The sequence below is a fragment of the Lissotriton helveticus genome, chromosome 3_1 (assembly GCF_964261635.1).
Source record: "Lissotriton helveticus chromosome 3_1, aLisHel1.1, whole genome shotgun sequence".
NCBI classification, from domain to species: Eukaryota; Metazoa; Chordata; class Amphibia; order Caudata; family Salamandridae; genus Lissotriton; species Lissotriton helveticus.
The window spans coordinates 2097334943-2097355633 of NC_136061.1; the positions used below are offsets into that span (position 1 = coordinate 2097334943).

Consider the following 20691-nt stretch of genomic DNA (forward strand, 5'->3'; position numbering starts at 1 on the left):
GGGCATACCCTTCCCACATAGGGTGAACAGCAAAACACACAAGATGATGGACGTATGTTGCACAATGGCAAAACATTCACCCACAGTAGTTGCACGCTCAGTGGGACAGAGGCAGCCGGGTGCAGCGAGAGTAGGCCCAATGCAATCCAATGGAGGGTGGGGGCCTTTGGATGGTGGCTGCAAGCAAGCATCCCACGCGGCTGTGGGAGCTGAGCTCCGGGTCACTTACTCGGGGCAAGTGGGGAAGTAGAGTAGGGTAGCTGTTGCACTTCCAATGGTCCTCGGGCGGCTGGGTGCAGGGTGCTTTTGAGGCGTCGGGCCCTAAATGTTATCCAATGGGAGAGTTAAGAAATTAACAAAGGCTGCAGGCTCGGGGACGGAGATTCTTCAGGTGCGACCACCACTTCAAAAGGTAAGTTGGGATCTTGGAGAAGAGGTAGGTACCCCAAAGGAAGGGCCAGGGGGCCGCAGGGCGCCGGGTGCAGGGGTGTTTTTTGGTGTCGGAAAATCTTACCATCGGCTGGTCGCAGTTGGTGGGGTCCCTGGTTCTGAGGCTGCAGGCGTCGTCTGGGTCATCGAGGAGGGTCTTTGGGCACTGGACTTCGGGTCCCAGTCGCCGGAGGGATGTTCTCGTGGTCTTGGTCACTCGGGCACAGGCCGGGTTTGGCGGGCGCAGAGTGGGCTGAATTCGCCGTTCCAGGCTGGAACCAGGGGTATTGATGGTGGAGCAGAACCACTGCTCATGGGAGTCCCAGTCTTTTGGAAGGTTCAAGGCAGGCAGGTCCTCCGGGGTTGTCGAGGTTGCTGTCCGCAGGAGACACCAGAGTTTCACAGGAGTAGGTTGAAGGATCAACAGGCCTGTAGGGTTCGGGGGCCAAGTCAGTGGGCATTGTCCTTTTGTTAGCAGCTGCACAGCAGATCTTCGGGTTTCTTGGTCTTCTTGTTGCAAATCGGTATCTGAGGAAGGAAGGTTCATGGTGCCCCTAAATACTAAATTTAGGGGCGTTACAGGTAGGGCAAGGGCAGGGACCAATGGGTCCCTGCTCTGGGGTGGGTACACCCCCTAGCCTGCTCCTCTCCTATGGGATTGGGCAGGGCTCCCCATCTTCAAGATGGGCGGAGCCTGGAGTCGTGCTTCACCTCGCCTCTCCCACCTGAGGGGTGGGGTTGGCATAGGCTGGCACACCCCCTTTCCTCACTTAGGGTTTCCCGCCGTTCTTCCCGCCAGAGTGGGATGCTGCTGGGAGCCAGTTGCTGAGAACAGCAAGTGGCCTGGAGAAGCTCACAAAGGTGGTATGCCTTTGAAGCTTCCCCTGCCTGGCACCTCGTTCCATAATGTGCATTGTTTCAGGCCCCCAAGAGTGTCAGGCTCTCGACCCAGGGGTCCAGAAACATGTCTGGTGATGGCAGCCTCGGCAGCCACACAGTCAGGACACTGGGGGTCGGTTAGTTTTCAGGGGGGCATCTCTAAGATGCCCTCTGTCGTGCATTTTACATTAAATCCCACACTGGCATTAGTGCTGGTTTAATGTGCTGAGAAGTTTGATATCAAACTTCTCAATCTTCAGTGAAGCCATCATGGTGCTGTGCAGTTTGTAATGACGACCTCCCAGCACCATATACTCTTAATGGCAGCACTGCACTTACAGTGCCCAGGAATAGCCGTGGGTACTGTAGGGGAACATGGCTCATGCACCTGTGCCCACACCACTGGCATAAGGCACCCAGCTAGAGAGGTGACTGATAGATGCCAGGGCAGTGAGTTTGTGGGCATGGCACACAGGGATGTGTGCCATGTCGACTCTGTTTAGTTCTGTACTTAGACACTCAGCCTGCAAAGGCAGTGTGTGGATGTCAGGGTACAGGGCCCCTAAGGGTGGCACGATAAGTGCTGCAGCCCTTAGGGGTCTTCTCTGGTCACCATGCCCTGGGTACCATTTACTAGGTGCTGACAGGTGGCCAGAGATGCCAATTGAGTTTTAGTTTCAAAACCGTTTTAGGGAAGGAACACATGCCCTGGGCACCTGGTTGGCAGGAGCCCAGGGCACACTCACTCAAAGCACTTCAGCAAAAAGTCAGGGCATACCCAAGCAAGAAAGATAGCACTTTCTCACACCTAGGTACTGCCCGGAGGGGGCCCGGGCCATACTCTCCCGTGTAGTTGCCGAGGGGGGAGACACAGCAAAGTTTACCATATGCTGTGGACTGGACACTGCCGACTCGCTAGGTAGGACTATTTCAGCGTCGGTAGCCCTTCACCGCTACACCTGGCTGAGATAGACTGGCTATTCTGTGGATGTCCAAGCTACTCTTATAGACATGCCCTTTGATAGCCGTCGCCTGTTCAGCGACTTGCCCTGTGCAGTCTTCTTTTCGCCCCTTTCGTGGCTACAGAAGGGGTGCCCCACTACGTCCAACCTGGGGCCACAGGCCGGCACAAGCTGTTTAGCCCCTGAGCGGCTGGGGATGTGGGCACCACCGTCATGGTTCTGGGGCCCAGCGAGTGGGCCAGTCCACCACAGCCCCCTCTGCAGCAACCTCCAACCTAGCCTAGTCCAACCTTTCAGGGTCACTGATCGCTAGTGGGCGGTAGAATTCACCATCACCTCCCCCACTGGAGCACCATCACATCGGACAGGTGGGTTTTGCAAGTAGTCCGAAGGGGATACTCCTGCCCCTTCGAGACTATCCCCTCCGCCATGCTACCTCAGTACCATCGCGTGGCGGAGTATCATCTGGCCCTTCTCCAACAGGAAGTTATGGCTCTCTTGGCCAAGGGAGCCATTGAGCACTTTCCTACCCTAGAAGTAGGTCTTGGTTGCTACTCTCACTACTTTCCGGTGCCCAAGAAGGATAAAGGCCTACGTCCTATCTTGGATCTCAGGAACCTCAACCGCTTCCTCTGGAAGGAGAAGTTCAAAATGTTGACACTAGCTCAGGTCCTTTCTGCCCTCGACCCTGGAAACTGGATGTTGCCGTTGAACTTGAAGGACACCTATTTTCACATCCCTGTCCTGCCAGTCCACCGGCGCTAGATGCGGTTCACGGTAGGCCACGAGCATTTTCAGTTTACATTGCTCCCCTTTGGCCTTACAAGCGCCCCTCGGGTTTTTACGAAAGTGATCGCGGTGGTCGCAGCTCAACTGCGCAGATCAGGGGTTCCAGTCTTCCCCCATCTCGACAACTGGCTGTTGAAGGCAAGTTCACCCCAGGCTGTCGTCTCCCACCTCCAGACTACAGCCGACCTCCTTCATTCGCTGGGGTTATCCATCAACGTGCCTTAGTCTCCCCTGACTCCCTCCCAGAAGCTCCTATTCAGCGGAGCGGTTCTGGACACACCGTTTCGGGTCTATCCTCCCTAACAGCGAGTCCTGGATATTCGGACTATAATTCCAATCTTTCAGCCTCTATCCCTGGTTTCAGTCAGGATGACTCTCTGGCTACTGGGCCTGATGGCCTCCTGCATCCTGCTGGTGGACCATGACATTTGGCAAATGCGCGCTCTGCAGCTGGATTTAAAGTTCAAGTGGGCACAACATCAGGGTAACCTGTCCAGTTGCGTCCAAACACTGCACATCAATTGCAGTGGTGGTTAACTAACCAGGATTGGGTCGACAGCAGATCCATTTCCCTTCCCCTACCAGAGTTCACAGTAGTGACCGATGCATCACTTCTGGGATGGGGCGGCCGCATGGGGAGGCAAAGGTCAGAGGCCTCTGGTGTCTGGCGGAGTCCAGGCTTCATATCAGTCTTCTGGAGCTTCGGGTGATTTGTCTTGCGTTCAAAGCATTCCTTCCCTCTGTCCCGGGAAGAGTAGTGCAGGTGTTCACAGACAACACCACTGCCATGTAGTACTGCATCAAACCGGGACGGGTGGGGTTGTGGACCCAATATCAGTAGGCTCTTCGTCTCTGGACATGGCTGGAACATCAGGGCATATCCCTGGTGGTTCAACACCTAGCAGGTTTGCTGAACGCCAGGGCAGACAAACTCCGCCCCACGTGCATGATTGATCACGATTGGCATCTTCACTCGGAGGGGGTGCAAGGTCTCTTTCAACGGTGGGGAGAGCCTTGGTTAGATCTATTCGCCACCGAAAAGAATGCGCAATGTCAGCAATTCTGCGCGTTGGAATTTCCCAGGCGGCACTCGCTTGACGACGCTTTTCAGCGCTAGTGGAGTTGAGGTCTCCTAATATGCCTTTCCACTTATACCACTTCTGCCCAGAGTGCTGAAGGTGATCAGGCGCGACTGGGCCCAAGTCATTCTTGTGGCTCCAGATTGGGCACGAAGAGTCGGGTATCCCGAGCTATTACACATGGCCATCGATCCTCTGATCCGACTGCCTCCTCGGGAGGATCTTCTATAGCAGCAGGGAAGAGTCCTCCACCCAAACCTGTCCAGCCTCCACGTCCTTGCGTGGACATTGAGCGGCAACAATTGACAGCTTTTGACCTTCCTCCCGAAGTCTGTGATAACTTGACAGCCTGGCGTCCCTCCACTAAGACGGTATACACCTGCAAATGGAACAAATTTGTGACATGGTGCACAGCAAAGGCTGTGGATCCCGTTTCCGCATTTCTGTCTGAGGTTCTCTTATTCTTCCTTTCTTTGGCCTGTCAGGGCTCTGCTCTGGGCACTTTAAAGGGCTACCCCTCAGCAATTTCAGCCTTTCTTAGGCTTGCTGGTCAGCCTTCTCTTCAAGTCCCCTGTTGTAAATCGCTTCCTTAAGGGCATTACTCCTCTTTTTTCTCCTGTTCACTTCGTAATGCCCCAGTGGGACTTGAACTTGGTTCTTACATATCTTATGTGCGCTCCCTTTGAGCCGCTACATAACTGTCCTCTCAGACTTCTGACCTAAAAAACTGCCTTTCTGGTGGCCATCACCTCTGCGCGCAGTGTGAGTGAGCTCCAAGCACTTTATTCTAAGCCTCCTTTTCTGACTGTACATCCGGACAAGGTTGTCCTTTGAACTAGTCCTTCCTTCCTTCCCAAAGTGGTTACTCCTTTCCACATTAGACAATCACTTTGCCCACCTTCTTTGTGCCTCCGCATCCTTCCAAAGAAGGAGGCTCTACCATCTGGATCGAAAGAGTGCGCTTTCCTTGTTCTTGGATCGCACAAAACATTTGCAGGTGTATGACCAGCTCTTTGTTGGCTCGGGAGCTGCCAAAAAAGGTCAGGCCGTGCACATACGGACCATTTCTCGATGGGTCATTTTGTGCATCAAAGTTTTTTATTCCTTGGCAAAGAAGGAGCCTCCAGTGGGGTTGCGCATCAATTCCACCAAGGCGATGGCAGCTACCACTGCTTTGGGACGTGGAGTCCCCCTTAATGACATCTGTCAGGCAGCTACGTGGGCATCGCTGCACACATACACAAGACACTACTGCCTAGACAGCCAAGTCCGGAGAGACTGCTTCTTTGGCCGTTCTGTTCTCCAGGACAACAATTGCCACAAGTTAGGTATTTCAGGTATGCACATGGATGTCTGATTCACTAAGGCTTCTGCAATTCATTCACTAATTAAGTGAGAAGGATGATGTTTTTTTTCTAAGACCCAATAGCAGACGTGTAACTTCTTGCTTTGTGGACTATCCAGCACATCAAAATTGTCTGAGAGGTAGAAACAGGAAAAGGTTATCTCCTCAGGAAACAGGAACTTAAGTTCAGCAATGCTAATAGGAACTCTAGTTTAGCAATGATATGCTTGAGTTCCTGTTATCCATTGACAAGGTTGTAAATGCAAATACAATTAAACATCTTCCTTGTAGCAAACAGAAGAAGGTATTTTTGCTGAGTGGAGCAAACGTGAACCCAACGATGTGAACTTAGTTTGCAGACCCACCTTCGGTGTTGGTATTGCTGGGGTGTCTATTCTAAGGTAAGGAATCTATAACTATTTTTCAGATGAACAAGTTACTTACCTTGGATAACGATATATCTGTAAAAAACCTAGATTAGTTATAGATTCCTTACTGCCCCATCCATCCTCCCCTTTCTGCGAACTGACTTCTAGGGTTAAGGACTTCCTTTCAGGGCCCTAGTTTTGTGCACCAGTGGTCAGTGTCTTGCATGGCTCTGCCCTGGCGTGTGAAGTCGTGTACAGACCTGACGTCAGCATGCAAGCGCGGCGTCTAGGTAGCTACCGCAACGTCAACCCGGCGACCACGACACAGACGATTAACGCGGAGCTGACCGACGCCACCTTTCGACGCGCTGGAGTTCTCCTGACTAAAAACTTTCCGGATCCAGTCTGACGCCTGGGGGTAGTTCTAAGGTAAGGAATTTATAACTAACCTATGTTTCTTACAGATATATTGTTACCAAAGGTAAGTAACTTGTTCATTAGTGTTATAGTGCTAGAAGCCCCTTGAGGGTTTTGAAGTATGTCGGGTGAGATGAGCTAGGGATTGAACTTGCAAATATAGAAAAGATAACAGCCACATTTGTGACTGGATCGGAAAAGTATAATAACAATTTTAAGCCTGAGCATTAACTGTGGCTTCATTTGCTACTTGTGTGACCAGGTCCAGGAGACTTAGTTTTCTCCTTGCGTTCATTGGAGCCAAACAGTTTGTAGCATTGGTGAAATATGAGAATTTTGACTGACTGGTAACACTAATAGTTCTTGAACAACACCTCATGAGTCGCATACATTCATAATGGCACATCTTTCCTCAATCCACTGTTCTAGACTAGATGATATTTATTCTGTAGTGTATGATGCAGCCAGCAATATATTGCGTTATAACAAAGTACAGAATTGCTCTCCTAATTTGTTGCAACTCTATGTGTTTTAATAAACCTACCCCCTTTGCTATTTAATGTTTAAGAGATTATTATTTTTTAGCACATAGGTAAAGCTATTGAAATTAAACACTCGAGCAGAGGTATTCATTGCTTATTAGTTTAATAAAAATAATGACTAAGAATTAGGATTACAAATAAGTAACATTGTCATTTATCTTTCCAAATAGTTTGCATCCAGAACTCCAATCCGAACGATGAAGCCACCGCGGGTGGGCCTAATGGAGAGTATCAAAGAGAATGTGTCACAGTTCAATTCAACCACTGTGAGCGGTGTGTACATCCACTCGGCTGCTTCACAGCGTAACCTCAGCGTTAATTCTGTTGCCAGCACCTATTCTGAGTTTGCGGTAATTTTTCTACTCTACCAATCTCTGGGCAGCACACAGTCCGGGAAATGGTGAAATGGTTGCACAATAGGTTGCGTTTGACAGATGAGAATGGTTTCGTATTTAATTGCAATGTTTAGTTACAGTGGATTTCAAGTAGGCCTGCCCAGTGTGTTATTCCTTCTTAAATTAATTTGATGCCCAATGGAAGGTTCTTGTTTATGAAGTATTCAGGCCCATTGGCATAGGTCTGTTATTTTCATTGGATTTTGTTTAGACTGGTCGTTTAACATGTTATAAGGTCTTCTGATGTGCTAGTGTAATTTTTCCAGTTCTACTTTAAAGATTGCCAGCTATTAAACAGAAGACTTCATAATATAAAAGTGGGTTGTCTCCCGCTGCTTTCTCACAATTGACGTTTGCATTCTGTGGTGCTTTGCCCTATAACCATTCAGCATTTTAGTACAGATGTGGCATTGCCAGCTGCACTTGTATCTGTTGTGGATTTCCATGTGTTTCAGCAGACTAGTAACTGTGCATTTTTCCAACGGTGTAACATGTTTGCTAGTTTAACATCTTTAAACTGCAGGCAGCTCACAGGTGGACTTCTGCTGGCTTTGTTACTTTTAGTTGTATAAATAGCAGCAATTCTCTGCAAGAATGAACCTTGGACAGCTTAGAGGTTCAAGGTTGCTGTTGAACTGAGGTCTAAAGTGTCATTCCAGTGTCTATTAGGGGGACTAACTTGACTGGTTCATATTTCCTGACGCATAACATCACACCTACACTAGAGTCTGTGTTCATACTCCTGCATTTTGCCTCAAACTCATTCTCAATCCTGGTTTATTGCACTCCAGTGGTGACAAAATAACTGCTTTTATTCCTCTTTAGATTGTTTTGCGCACCTGATACCACATATACAGATTCAACTCTGATGTGGGTGTGTCACTAGCTTAGCACGATTGATCACTTTTACTTAATTGTGATTCACCTGTGGTGTGTATTTTAGCCACATATTCTTATCTAAAATGGTTACTATTTTCACATTCTCGGCTCTATTTACGCAGCCTGTATTGTGTGTGCCTTGATGCGGCGTGACTGAGGAGTAGCTAATGTCAGATCAGAGGTGAATGTTGATAGTTGTCTTTTATGTTTGGGTGTTTGTGTTCATATATGTATGATTGGCGCCAGCATGTTTTCTTTTCTTAGATCCTGCGTCCTCATCGTTGGGTTCACGTTTGCTCCACTCAGCAAAAATACCTTCTCCTGTTTGCTACAAGGAAGATGTTTAATTGTATTTGCATTTACAACCTTGTCAATGGATAACAGGAACTCAAGCGTATCATTGCTAAACTAGAGTTCCTATTAGCATTGCTGAACTTAAGTTCCTGTTTCCTGAGGAGATAACCTTTTCCTGTTTCTACCTCTCAGACAATTTTGATGTGCTGGATAGTCCACAAAGCAAGAAGTTACACGTCTGCTATTGGGTCTTAGAAAAAAAACATCATCCTTCTCACTTAATTAGTGAATGAATTGCAGAAGCCTTAGTGAATCAGACATCCATGTGCATACCTGAAATACCTAACTTGTGGCAATTGTTGTCTATCGTTAACAAGATCTTACAGAATTGTGTAAGCCTGTAATACTGGAAATGTTCATACTAAGGTATTCCATAGATGACAAACACTTAATGAGTTAACCTTGCCTACTGTCAATGGTAATACTAAACCTTTCTTTAGAGTCTTGTGTGTACTGAGGAATACCTCTGCTCAGAGTTGATTACCAACATTCTGAAGTTTGTGTCTGGTACCCAGACAGATTCCTGCATCAAGGTGGCACTAGATGTTTTATACACTTTGCAATGTCAAGGAAATAAATACAAATATTATAGGGAATTATCTGAAAGAAGAGACCGTTCTTTGTAGATTTCTTACCATAGAATTTCCCCCATGCGACAGACTGAATCCAGAGATTTTCCTCTAGCAGACACCTGCGCGTCGGTAGGTGGTGGTCAACTCCACATCCATTGTCTGCATCGAGGTCGCCGGGATAACATTGTGGTGCTTACTTAGATGCTACCCTTGCGCGCTGATGTCAGTTTTCTTTTTCCGCGCCACCCTAGCACATATCCGGAGAGAGCAAACCCCTTAGCCGTTTTTTGGCTAACCTTTTTGTGACTTTTGTCAGCATCTTTTTCGTGTCTTGGACTCGTTGTGCGCGAGGGATGTCCCAACATCGCACCGGTTTCAAGCCCTGCGGGTCCTGCAACAAGATGTCGGTGACGGACCCGCACTTCGTGTGCTTGTGGTGTCTTGAGCGTGGCCACAACCCGAAGTCGTGCTCCGAAGACTTGGCAGGAGCGGTCTCGAAAGTTGTTGGAGACCCGGCGGTCAACTCCCTTTCTCATTCGAGAGAAAGGTCTTGAATCTGCTCGCGGTTCCCCCACTCCTCTTCACACACTAAGTCGTCAAGGTCTTTGGGTAAGTCGAAACACAAGCAGGCAAATCGACGTGGCAGTGTCGTCGCTCAAAGAGTTGGTCTGTGGTGTCTGCTTCAGGGATGACTCCATGCCTCCCACCCTTTCCGGGAGCCAGAGCATCCCCTGCCCAACTCAGACAATTCTACAAGGCCGTACTCCTCATCTTTAGGCAGGCCGACTCCACCGGCGTGCCTTTGGTCCACGCAGAGCTGGTCGGGGGGGGGGGGGCAATACTAGGCCTTCGATGCCAGCGGCACCGGAGGGGGCCCGCGGATCTAGTCCTGGATCAGGATCAAGACTGGTCGATCTAACTTTACCAATGCTGATCCTGACGACTAGGCCCCCTCGTCGCCCGTACCCCCGGTCGGCGCTTGCCCCATCCTCATCCCCGAGTTGAAACCAGACCTGAATAGACGCTGGAGGGTATATTTGTTCCCCTGTTCATCCCTGGTGTTCTCTACCGACCAGAGTGTGGATCTGGGTGATGCCAATGATCTGGACACCTCTCTAGACACTGGTTTATTTTCTCCCCCTACAGTGGCTACAGAGGGAGCTTCCTATGTTATGGTGATGAGAAAGGGCAGCCAAGGTCTTGGGCTTTGAGCTCCCTTCGATGGCAGTCAGGACTAACCACCTGACAGGTGCTTCAGCCTGCAGCTTCCTCTTCTGAACCCCTATTGCCATTCAATGAGGCCCTCACTGATGTCCTCCTAGGCACTTGGTCCGATCCCAGCACAGGGGCTCCTGTAGAGAGGACAATTGCCCGCCATCACCACCCTGCCCCTGGCGACCCAGAGTTCTTGACCCAACACCCTTCCCCCCGAGAGCTTGGTGGTCCAAGCCTCTTTTAAAGGCACATTCCCTTCTGCCCCTCAGATAGGGAATCGAAGAAGCAGGACCATTCTGGGACGCGTATGTTCTTTTCCTCCGGTGAATACCGTGTGCCTCTTGAGCTGCTACTCCCATACCATCTGGGATAAGGTTGCGCAGGAGCTGCCTCAGTTTCCGGAGGAGGCCCGGGTAGTTATCTCCCAGGCAGTGGAAGATAGGAGAGAGACAGTCAAATTCGCCATTAGATGTGGACTGGATACCACCGACTCACGGGGTAGAACAATTGCCATGTCGGTAGCCCTTGGGCGCTACGCCTGGTTGATGACATCTCCCGAAAAGCCAGATGTCCAGTCAACCTTGATGGACATGCCCTTTAATGGCTTTCATCTTTTTGGCTACAGAGCAGACTTTGCTCTGGAGCACTTTAAAGATTCTAGAGCTATGGCCAGATCATTGGGCCTCACTGTGCCTTATCTCCCATGCCAGTCTTTTCGTCCATTTCTTGGCTAAGGAAGTGGCACCTAGCCATGGCCAGCCCAATCTAGCCACCGGTTCACACAAGCTGCCCTTCCTCTGCGTGGCTGCAGACGTGGGACCATTTTGTTCCATCAAGCCCACTCATTTAACATGTATAAGTGTGTACCATGATTGGTTAATTTTTCTTCAATTCGTGTATGGTATACTAACCTGTAATTCTGCATTGTAGGCTCTTGGTTGATTGTCGTACACGTTGAAATAATTTCTTGCTGCGAGCGGGGACCTATGAACTACAATGCAGTTTTTGGAATACAATTTTTGGCCCTACATAAATTCTAAAATTTAGATCCTGCCTGAATTAGACTTTTAGGACGTGCTCTGTAATATCTGTACATATTAGACTTGTTGTTCTTTATAATCGTGTATAGATATCGATTGCTTCTGCGTCTTCTGTGGTCCCCACATGTACCAGGGAATTCTCACGCTCATGACTTCAATAAAGTTTCATATGCTGCAGAATCCAGAATAAACGTAACCATTTCATACACTGTTATATGACAAATTAACTTTCTGTGCGCTCTTTCCATTTTTTAGTATATCCACTGCACAAATGGGTCTTTAGAAAGGGTACCTAACTTTGTTAGAAAATTATTATTGGGAAATACCAATCTTATAATCCCAATATTTATTTGGAGAATTCCCATTGCAAGGAAAAATCTTTAACTAAAAATCCAGGTGGTTCTCTTAATAAAAATGCTCTTAATGCTGCATGGAATACCAAGACCTGTAAAACGAAAAACAATCCATACTTGCAATGTCAAAAGAATATTAATTGTAAGAATATAATAAAATTACTATAAATGAACTTATGCTGAAGAAAAGAGGTAATGTTGTTGCTTTTCTTGCCTCTTTACCGTTATCTTCAAATGCCAGGACAACAAGTTCATGAACTCACACCAACCAGAAGAGTTCACTTAACTACAGTAGTAATGGATACCTGCTTGAAATTAAGCCAACAGAACAGGCCCAGAATACAAAGAATTTTGTATTTCAACCAGCTATATCTGCTAAAGCAATTTATGTTTGTCTTACGGCATTCTCCGTCCTTATACCTCAGATGAGGCTGAGTGAGTTAACATTATTGGTCAGAGCCTAGTGGGAGTCTTGCGGACCTTCTCTTAACGAGTCAATATGAAATCCTGTAATGCCCTGGATGTAGGATGCCACTGTTACTGAACCAGTATGTTCTTCATAGTACAAATTTCAACGTTCAAGGGTGGCTTTAAGAATTTTTTTGTGCAAGTATGAAGCAGACCGCTTTTGTTATTGGTAGACAATATCACTGCATTTAGTATTTCAGCAAGTGCGGGATTGGTTACTTGAAAGATCTGGATGGCATTCCTGTTAAACAAAAATGAAAGTACACATTTGTTCTATGTTTCAAACATCTAAGAATTCTGCCAGTCTCACAGGGAAACAGGTTATAGTGAGAATACGCATTGCTACACACCCTAGCAAAATACCTATATTAATATGTATAGAAATGGGATTGAAATGGCCTCTTAAATGCAATAATGTATGACTATCCGTTTAAACAAGAATACCTTGCGTCCTAAACTGACAATTTGGAATCAATTTATTGAGGTTTTTGTCATTTGACAAAGTCTCAGAAACTCAGCTATTAACTTGTTTCATGGAGTTAAACAGTCTTAATCCAAGACTACAGTTTAGGATCAATATTAGAACATCAAAATTCCAGTTTCTGAATGGATAAATAGTATTATTGAATGATTGGTTTGGATCCACTATCTACCAACATTTAGCAGATAAAAATAAAAACTTTTACTTCAAAAGCTTTCACCCAAAATCAGCCATCAAGTGTTTACCAAGCATCCAATTACTGCAATGTAAAGAAAAAAAATGTGGAAAGAGAATGCAAAGGTAAAGCGTAAAGTTTGAACCTCTTTAGAAACTGACCATGATCAATCTTTGCTCCACAAAGCATCTGAGAAGGAAATATACAAGACTATTGTTATTTGAATCACTCTGATGCATGACAAAGAACTAACATCTCTAAAAGCTCTTTGCTCTTGCAAAAAGTAGAGAACATAATGAAAAACCTGGAACAATATTGGCAATTAACAAACACTATCTTTGTTGAAAAAGCAAAAAATATAATTTGTCAGAACAGAAATTTGATAGGTTATCTGGTAATGGCTGAAACAATCACTATAGCCTACCAACAAATGCTAATTTCCAAAAGTTGAATCTTTACCTATTTGATTCAGTAGTTTTTTGACATCCATACACTGGTAAATACTAATTTTTGTAATTTGCATTGTAAAACTGCTTGGTGCTTTAATATGTGTACCAATACAATGTTTCCAGAACTCTGGTCAAACATCAAAACCAAGAACCAAACATCACAGCCATTTCCTGGAGATCGAAAAGTCATTACAATTTGCTAAATTAGACTCCAGTTGATAGTTAATGTACCCCTTTAATGAGAATACCACGAAAATGTCCTGATGCATAGAGAGACTATACATGAAATTGTGCCTAAAAGATTAAATGAACAAAGTAACTTCATGCGCTCGCTCCTATTACTGAATTCGAAATCTGGAAATACCAAATATTGACTCATTAGCAATATTATAATACATCTTCAAGCTAGTTAGACGGCTATGTAAAGGAATCCGTTTCAGGATATGGAGCTATAAAAAATAAATGTAATTGATAAGTCTGACCACAGATTCCTCAGCTTTAAAATATCCCCAGGCACCAGATTGGATCTAGAAGATTTTTCTGCATAGCCACTGTTGCCCAACAGGTAACGTCAACCAGTTCTGTATTGACGCTTTTCCACACCGGGAAGTGATGGCTGGACTTCCATTTAAGCACCACCTAGGCATGCGATCATTTCCTTTCATCCCTTGCCTTCACTAGCTCTTAACCTTTTCTCGACAGTTGGTGTTTTTTTCCCCTTGAAATTCCTCTCCACTGTGCAAGGGAACATGTTCCCTTCTAAAACTACAGGGTTTAAATCTTGTAAAACTTGTCACAAGGAGATGTTTGTTCAGATCACATTAGGTGTGCCTCTGGTGTTTGCGCCACAACAAGTTATGAAAGGAGTGCCTTATGCGCCCAAAGGTGATTTAGGATCACCAAGCTGTACTTTACCGAACACCACAGGTAGTCCCAAAAGGCCCACCCCTGCTCGAAGCCTAAAGCATGGACCCATTCTTACTCTTATGGCTGCTCCCACGATCGGTCTTTGTTACTATCCAAATCGTTGAGTAAGTTGAAGTCCAAGAAGGAACCTAACTGCAAGCACGGCTTGTCTCAGCTTTGCCACTTTTCTTCAGCTGACACAGAGCCAATATCAGATCAATGATGATCAGTGTACAGATCTCAAAGGTGGGATCTTATTAGATGAAAGAGCCCCGTTTATAGAAGGTGGAGGCTGTGAGGGTCGGTGAAAAATCTGCCGTTAGATAGTCTCTACAGGAAAGAGTGCTACCAAAAGTAAGGAACTTGTTCTTCTGATAGACTTATAGCCAAAGATTCCTCACCTTTTGTATTGATACCAAAGCAGTACCTCCCAGACGGAGGGTCTGTGAAGTGTCTCAAACATGTCCTGCACTTCCATTACGCATGCAAAATGCCTATCTCGTCACACCTGACTGTCCAGACAGTAGTGCTTTGGGGTCATATGAAGAAATATCCACATAGCTGTCTGTCAAATGTCCAGGGCAGGCTCCCTTTATTTATTTATTTATTTTATTTGAATGTTTTAAATAGCGTGAACAAGGCCCTTGAGGGTATCGGAGCACTTTACAATAAATGTGTATAGGTATAACAAATCAATAGAAATAAGCAAGACCATAAGAATAAAATCAAAAAGCTAAATGAAAAAACAAGGCACAGAACGAACATTGTGAATAAAGCAGAGCGCATTACAATAAATGTGTATAGGCATAGCAAAAAAATAAAAAAGTAAATTAATAAAAAATAAGCAGGACCGTAAGATTAAAGTCAAAATGCTTAATACAGGAACATAGGATAGATCAAACATTATGGGTAAAGAGGACAATATTGATTGGCCGCAAAGGTAAACAAAGTCAGAAGGGACAGTCGAATAGGGGTACTCCACAGACAAGTAAAGCAATGTTTATGTACATTTTGCCATATGGATGCCTTTGTGGCAATGCCGTGGTAGCAGCTTTGACTCTGGTAGAATGAGCTCGTAAGGCCATTGGGGGCTTCTTTTGTGCCAGTGCCAGTGGGTGGTGCGTGCAGAACACGATCCTGTAATAGGCGGTCCTCTTCTGCAGCCTTGCCTTTCTTTGCTCCACTGAATCAGATAAAGTTGATCGTCCCTTCTCTGTTCTTGGGACAATGCATTTGAAAAAGAATTCTTTTTGAATCAGTCTGGTGGAGTCTCTGCTTCTTTATTAGAAAGATGAGGAGGAGCAATGAACGCCAGAAGAGATGTTCTGACAAGCATGCAAAGCAGTCACAACATTCGGCAGAAAGGAGGCTCGTGTCTTAAGAACCAGCTCGTCGTGGTAGAAAGTTGGTGTAGGCATTTTGACAAACCGGGCCTGTAACTGGCCCACTTGCCGCGATTGTGGCAAAAAATAGAATTGTCTTGATGCCAAGCATAACTGTGAAAAAGGTCAAATGGCACATGCATGAGGATTGTGAGGACTAAATTCAGATCTCGTATTGGCATAACAGATGGGGGAAGGGATATATTGTAACCCTTTAAGGAAATACATCACAACAAGTGACTTTAATGATTAGGCCTGGTCTGGCAACTATAAAGCCGAAAGAGGCAACAGGTACCCTTGTACTCGGTCGAGTCCCAAGAAGAAAACACTGCAGGGTCTGAATACTTTGATCCCCTCGGCCAAGTGGTGGGGGTCCCACAGGTACCCGGCAGGAGGCTATAAACATGGTTCTTTTTGCAAATGTTCCCACAAATTTGTGGAGGATCCGCTGGAAAAATGTTCATAAATATGCACGACTCACGCTCCGTTTAAGGGCCCTCCCCCCATCCTCCCGCCCACTTTGGCGGCTCAAGCCTGGTTCCTCCAGGACGAAGAGTTCAGGGACCGCGTTGGTGCCGAGCTCCAATGCTATTTCGATACAAACCGGGGCTCCGTGTCCTCCTCTTGCACCCTTTGGGAGACCACCATCAGAGGATTCGCAAAGGGCCAGCTTAAACTCACCCGTACTACCCGTGACTCCCAGCTCACGCTTCTGGAAGGGCAGGCCGCCCAGCTTGAGACTCTTCAGCCTGAGGACCGAGATGAGGCCCAAGACAGGAGGCTTACATTCCTGAGGGACGAAATCAGGCAGACCTCCATGGAAGCTGCCAAACTCCTTTGGCTCTCTTCGCTGGCCCGAGTGTACGGCTGGGGTGAAAAAAATGGGAAACTCCTCCATCGTCTGGCCACTTACTCAATGGGCAATCGTATCATACCGGAAGTGGTTGACACGAGTGGCGGGATTAATCGTACTCCGTTAACGGTGGCTCAGTGCTTCGCTACTACTTTGCGCAGGTGCCTGGTCTTTCCCTCCATGAGCTCCTCCGAGAGCGTTTCCCCCTTCCGTGTCTTAGTGAGTCTGAGGCGGCGGATCTGGATCTTCCGCTTACCCCGAGGTGGCAGTCGCCATCTCCCGCATGGCAGCTGGTAAGACGCCGGGTCCAGACGGGCTCACTCAAGAATTCTACTCGTCCTACCGGGATACCTTGGTCCCGTCTCTCATTGAGATGTACAATGAGGCAGTGGAATGTGGCTCCGTTTGCCCGGAGATGGACCTGGCTACCATTGTAGTGATCCCAAAGTCTCAACCCCCCTCGATCTGCTGTTCAGACTATCGTCCCATCTCGCTCATCAATACAGAGCTTAAGATCTTTGCCTCCATCCTGGCCAACCGCATACGACCCCATCTAGCCACCCTGGTTCATCCGGACCAGTGTGGCTTCATGCCTCTCCGCGGCACTAGAAACTGCCTCGGACGCCTTCAGCTTGCTCTTGCAAACCGGCACTTGCTGCTGCACCTCTAGTTCGCCAGGTCTTGGTTCCAAAAGATAGATGGCCTGCTCACAAAGTTTTTATGAGGGGGGGGGGAGGCCCAGGCTGGCTGTGGCCCAATGATGCATTCCACCTTTTGACGGTGGTCTTGGGCTGACGAGCCTTTATTTGTATTATTTAGAGACCCGACTCCTCATGCTGCATGACTGGTTTAACGGCAGATGGGCTGACCCGGCGTATCGCCTGGAATTGCACACCCTGGGCTTCGACTCCCTTCAGGGGATGCTATATGGTGCAGCTGTCCCTCGGACTCTCCCCGAGGTTACCCCTTGGAGTGTTCCTGGCATGGCGGGCCTCATTGCGCCACATCTGCTTGTTGGGCAGGCTGACTCGGTATACCCCCCTATGGTGCTGCACCCTACTCGGAGAGGTGGATTCCTTGGCAGGGTTCCGGCAGTGGGACCTCATTGGGATATCCCTGTTGGGCGATGTCTGGAGCGGTACCCATTTGCGCTCCTTTCAAGACCTACAGGCCAGGCACTCTCTCCACTCCTCCCAATTTTACCGCTATCTGCAGCTGCGCCATGCCCTACGACCATACATCCCAGACAGTACTTCTTTGCTGGAATACAGTCCGCCGGAAGCTCGGATTATGACTGGTGACTTGGGGAAAGTAGGGATTTCCAGAATATACCGTTCACTTACCAATAATACCCCCAACTCCCTCTCTCAACTCCGCAAAAAGTGGGAGGGCTGGCTTGGGGCTCTGGAGGATGCCGACTGGAGGGATGCCTTGATGTGCCCTAAAACTATCACGGTCTTGGCGTGGCTTTGGTTGGTCCAAGTCTACTTTCTGGATGCTGCCTATCTTACCCCGCTGTGCCTTCACAGTGCGGAGCTCCGATTGGATGTCCTTTGCCCCCACTGCTCCCACCCCGCGCAGACTTCTACCACATGGTGTGGCTCTGCCCTGCGATACAGCGGTACTGGGAGTCCCTAATAGAAGAATTGACAGAGGTCTTGGCCTGGGTGGTTCCTCTGGCTCCTACGCGGGTTCCTTTGGGTATCACTGATGGATTGGATGGTAGGGCCGAAAAGCTTTTTCTGAACACGGCCTTGGTGGTAGCAAAGAGATATCGCTGCCCGTTTGATGACTGCTACCGCACCAACATTGGCGCGTTGGGGTAGCGGGGTGGACTGGTTTGCTGCCCAGGAGCGGCCTCTTTATGTGGCATGGGGTTGCCCCGAGAAATTTCGCAGAATGACTGGGAAGTGGGTGGGAGTGGTAGAGAGTTACGGTGGGCTGATTTGCTCTACAGATTGCCTCTGGATATGTTGACCGTAGGTTTTCATGTACATCACTTTTCGTATCGTTGTGGAAGGTGCTTACCCTGGACTAATCTAATGTGATGTAATTCTGAATGGTGCTGTTTGTTTGGTCACATTGGAATCTTAATAAAATTGCTTATCAAAAAAAATATGCGCGACTCCCTGCGCTTATTAGCCCCCTCGGATGGGCCAGGTACCATCTTTTGCAAATGTTTTTGAGACTGTTTCGTGCAACATAGCTCAGCTGCAGTATTTGCCCAGCTTTACCTTCGTATCAGCAGATTCCACTCCAGATTTTTGTTTTCATTTTGGAAGAACATGTTTTATTCTCTCATTCTGTGTCTTGACAAAGCACTCCAAGGTGTAATTTGCTGCTGCTATTTCTCTGGTTACTGTGGTAACAGATCACAACAATGCATGACTGCACGAAGAAGAGCTGAATTAATTGTCCCAACTGCCGAAATAGGCCACGTGAGACTATCTTCTACTTGGGCCACCTATTGCAAGCTCTATCCTTCGAAGGACGTCTAATGCTGGATTTATGGACTTGTCCGAACAGGATTATGTATAGTTTTAGAAGGCGTGCCCACACATCACAAACTTTGCAAGTCGGTGCATGTTTGGCAATCTTGCAAACAAATGAAACACATTTTTATTTTTTGAGATTCATTTTAACAAGCATTGGCAAAGCTAATAGGTCTCGCCTATGTGAGATCTATTGGCTTTGCCAATGTTTATTAGCCATGTCGCCTTGTAAAAAACAAGGGTCCCCTGAATGGATGGATGGCAACAGAACCCCTAGGTCAGGGAAAAACACAGTGAAGGTAACAACCTAGGCAGTAATAAGGAGCTTGCCCACGTAATAGTGGCAGGACAAGGACAACCCACTTCCAGTTAAAGGCAATTTTTATTAAACATAAATCAAAAACAAAATGTATACAATAATAAAGTTAAAAAGCATGTGGGCCATGCAAGTGTAATACAACAATTGACAAATTGAAAATAAAAAGTTATAAAGCAAATTACACAAAAATAAGATACATTAAATGGCAATGATTCACAAAAGACACATATACATTCTCTATAAAAACCATATAATGAGTATTTAGTCGATGCGCGTTTCGGGGACCAGCGCCTTCTTCAAGACAGAAACTCAAGTACCTAAAATTAAAATCACAATTAATAACACAAAATGAAGATTATATCCCCTTAAAAAGCAATAAACACAATACATAATGCTCAAGAAAAATTTGTTTAAAACAGTAATGAATTCATAAATACAATACACTGTAGTAGGAAGTGGGGAAGCGGTAGTCCTATATATTTAACAAGCAAGTCCCAATGATGGGGAATCAATAGATAACCCTTAGTGCTCATGGTAACCAAAAAATACATAGCAAGGGTAAATTGTCCAAATGCACAGTCTATGATCACTTGTCCTTAGAGTTATAAAGACATAAAGGCCAGATTGGAAGGAGAACGGGATAGGCACAAGGAAAACCTCAACTGATATCTTATATTTTCATGATAAACTGACCGATCTCTAGATGTAGATACTACATTAGGCTTGCATGTCTATAGATATTAGAAAATAGGAGCTATAGGAAACACAATTAACGTGGTTTCAAAAAAACGTTTATAATTCTTATTTTCAAATAGATTAAATGCTGTAAATAACATGCCTACCTATTGTTTAGCTTCCAAACCGTCAAAACTAAAGGTGCGTAGAGACACAGTATGGTACGTGCTCTAGTGAAGGGGTTGCAGTAACAGATTAGGGATTGCTGTAAATAACATAATAATAACGAGTGTAAATAGAAAGGGAAGAGGAAAATCAGCTAATAATCCTCTTGAGATCAATAATCCTATGTCTAATATGGATTGTATACCTTATAGAGATAGACGTGTCCGTAAACCTTGATAGCGGTCGAACGGAAGTCACACTCAGACGAAAATGCGGTAAAAACAGTCAGGGCAGCAAATCGTCCTGAAGAGACAACCACATTGATTAAGTCAACCACTAGGAATTATGTCTTAAACAAATTCAATTAAAAAGCAAGAATCAGTCAATTAACATAGAACCAGGCAATACCTGAATTAATAACTAAAAGGGCCACGCCTCCACCTAACGAATGGACCAGATTATCTGTATTTCAGCTTGTTCTGGATGGTGCTGGAAAAATCAATAAACACATTTTATTCTATATTTATTTGGCGGTATAAAACGAGCATTGTTGCAAGTGGTGCATTGTATCTATACTAATGAAACCTCACGACAAAACTCCATACCTAGTAATAGCACAGACGTTCCTTTGATTGGGGTTCTGTGCCAAACGAATATTCTGGCTTCAAAATATCGCGATGTAGGCAAATACTACAAAATAAAAACAAG

General features: G+C 46.3%; 1 protein-coding gene across 3 annotated transcripts in view; it reads left to right on the forward strand.

Moving 5' to 3' along the window:
- The window catches only part of LOC144824137 (protein regulator of cytokinesis 1-like), a 619082-nt gene that overhangs the window by 483995 nt on the left and 114396 nt on the right, over positions 1 to 20691 (forward strand). For 2 of the 3 annotated variants that reach the window (XM_078683256.1, XM_078683257.1), the window contains exon 13: positions 6981 to 7160. In XM_078683256.1, coding sequence (XP_078539382.1) covers positions 6981 to 7160 — 180 coding nt within the window. The remainder of the gene's footprint in view (positions 1 to 6980; positions 7161 to 20691) is intronic. The other variant, XM_078683258.1, reaches the window with a different exon arrangement.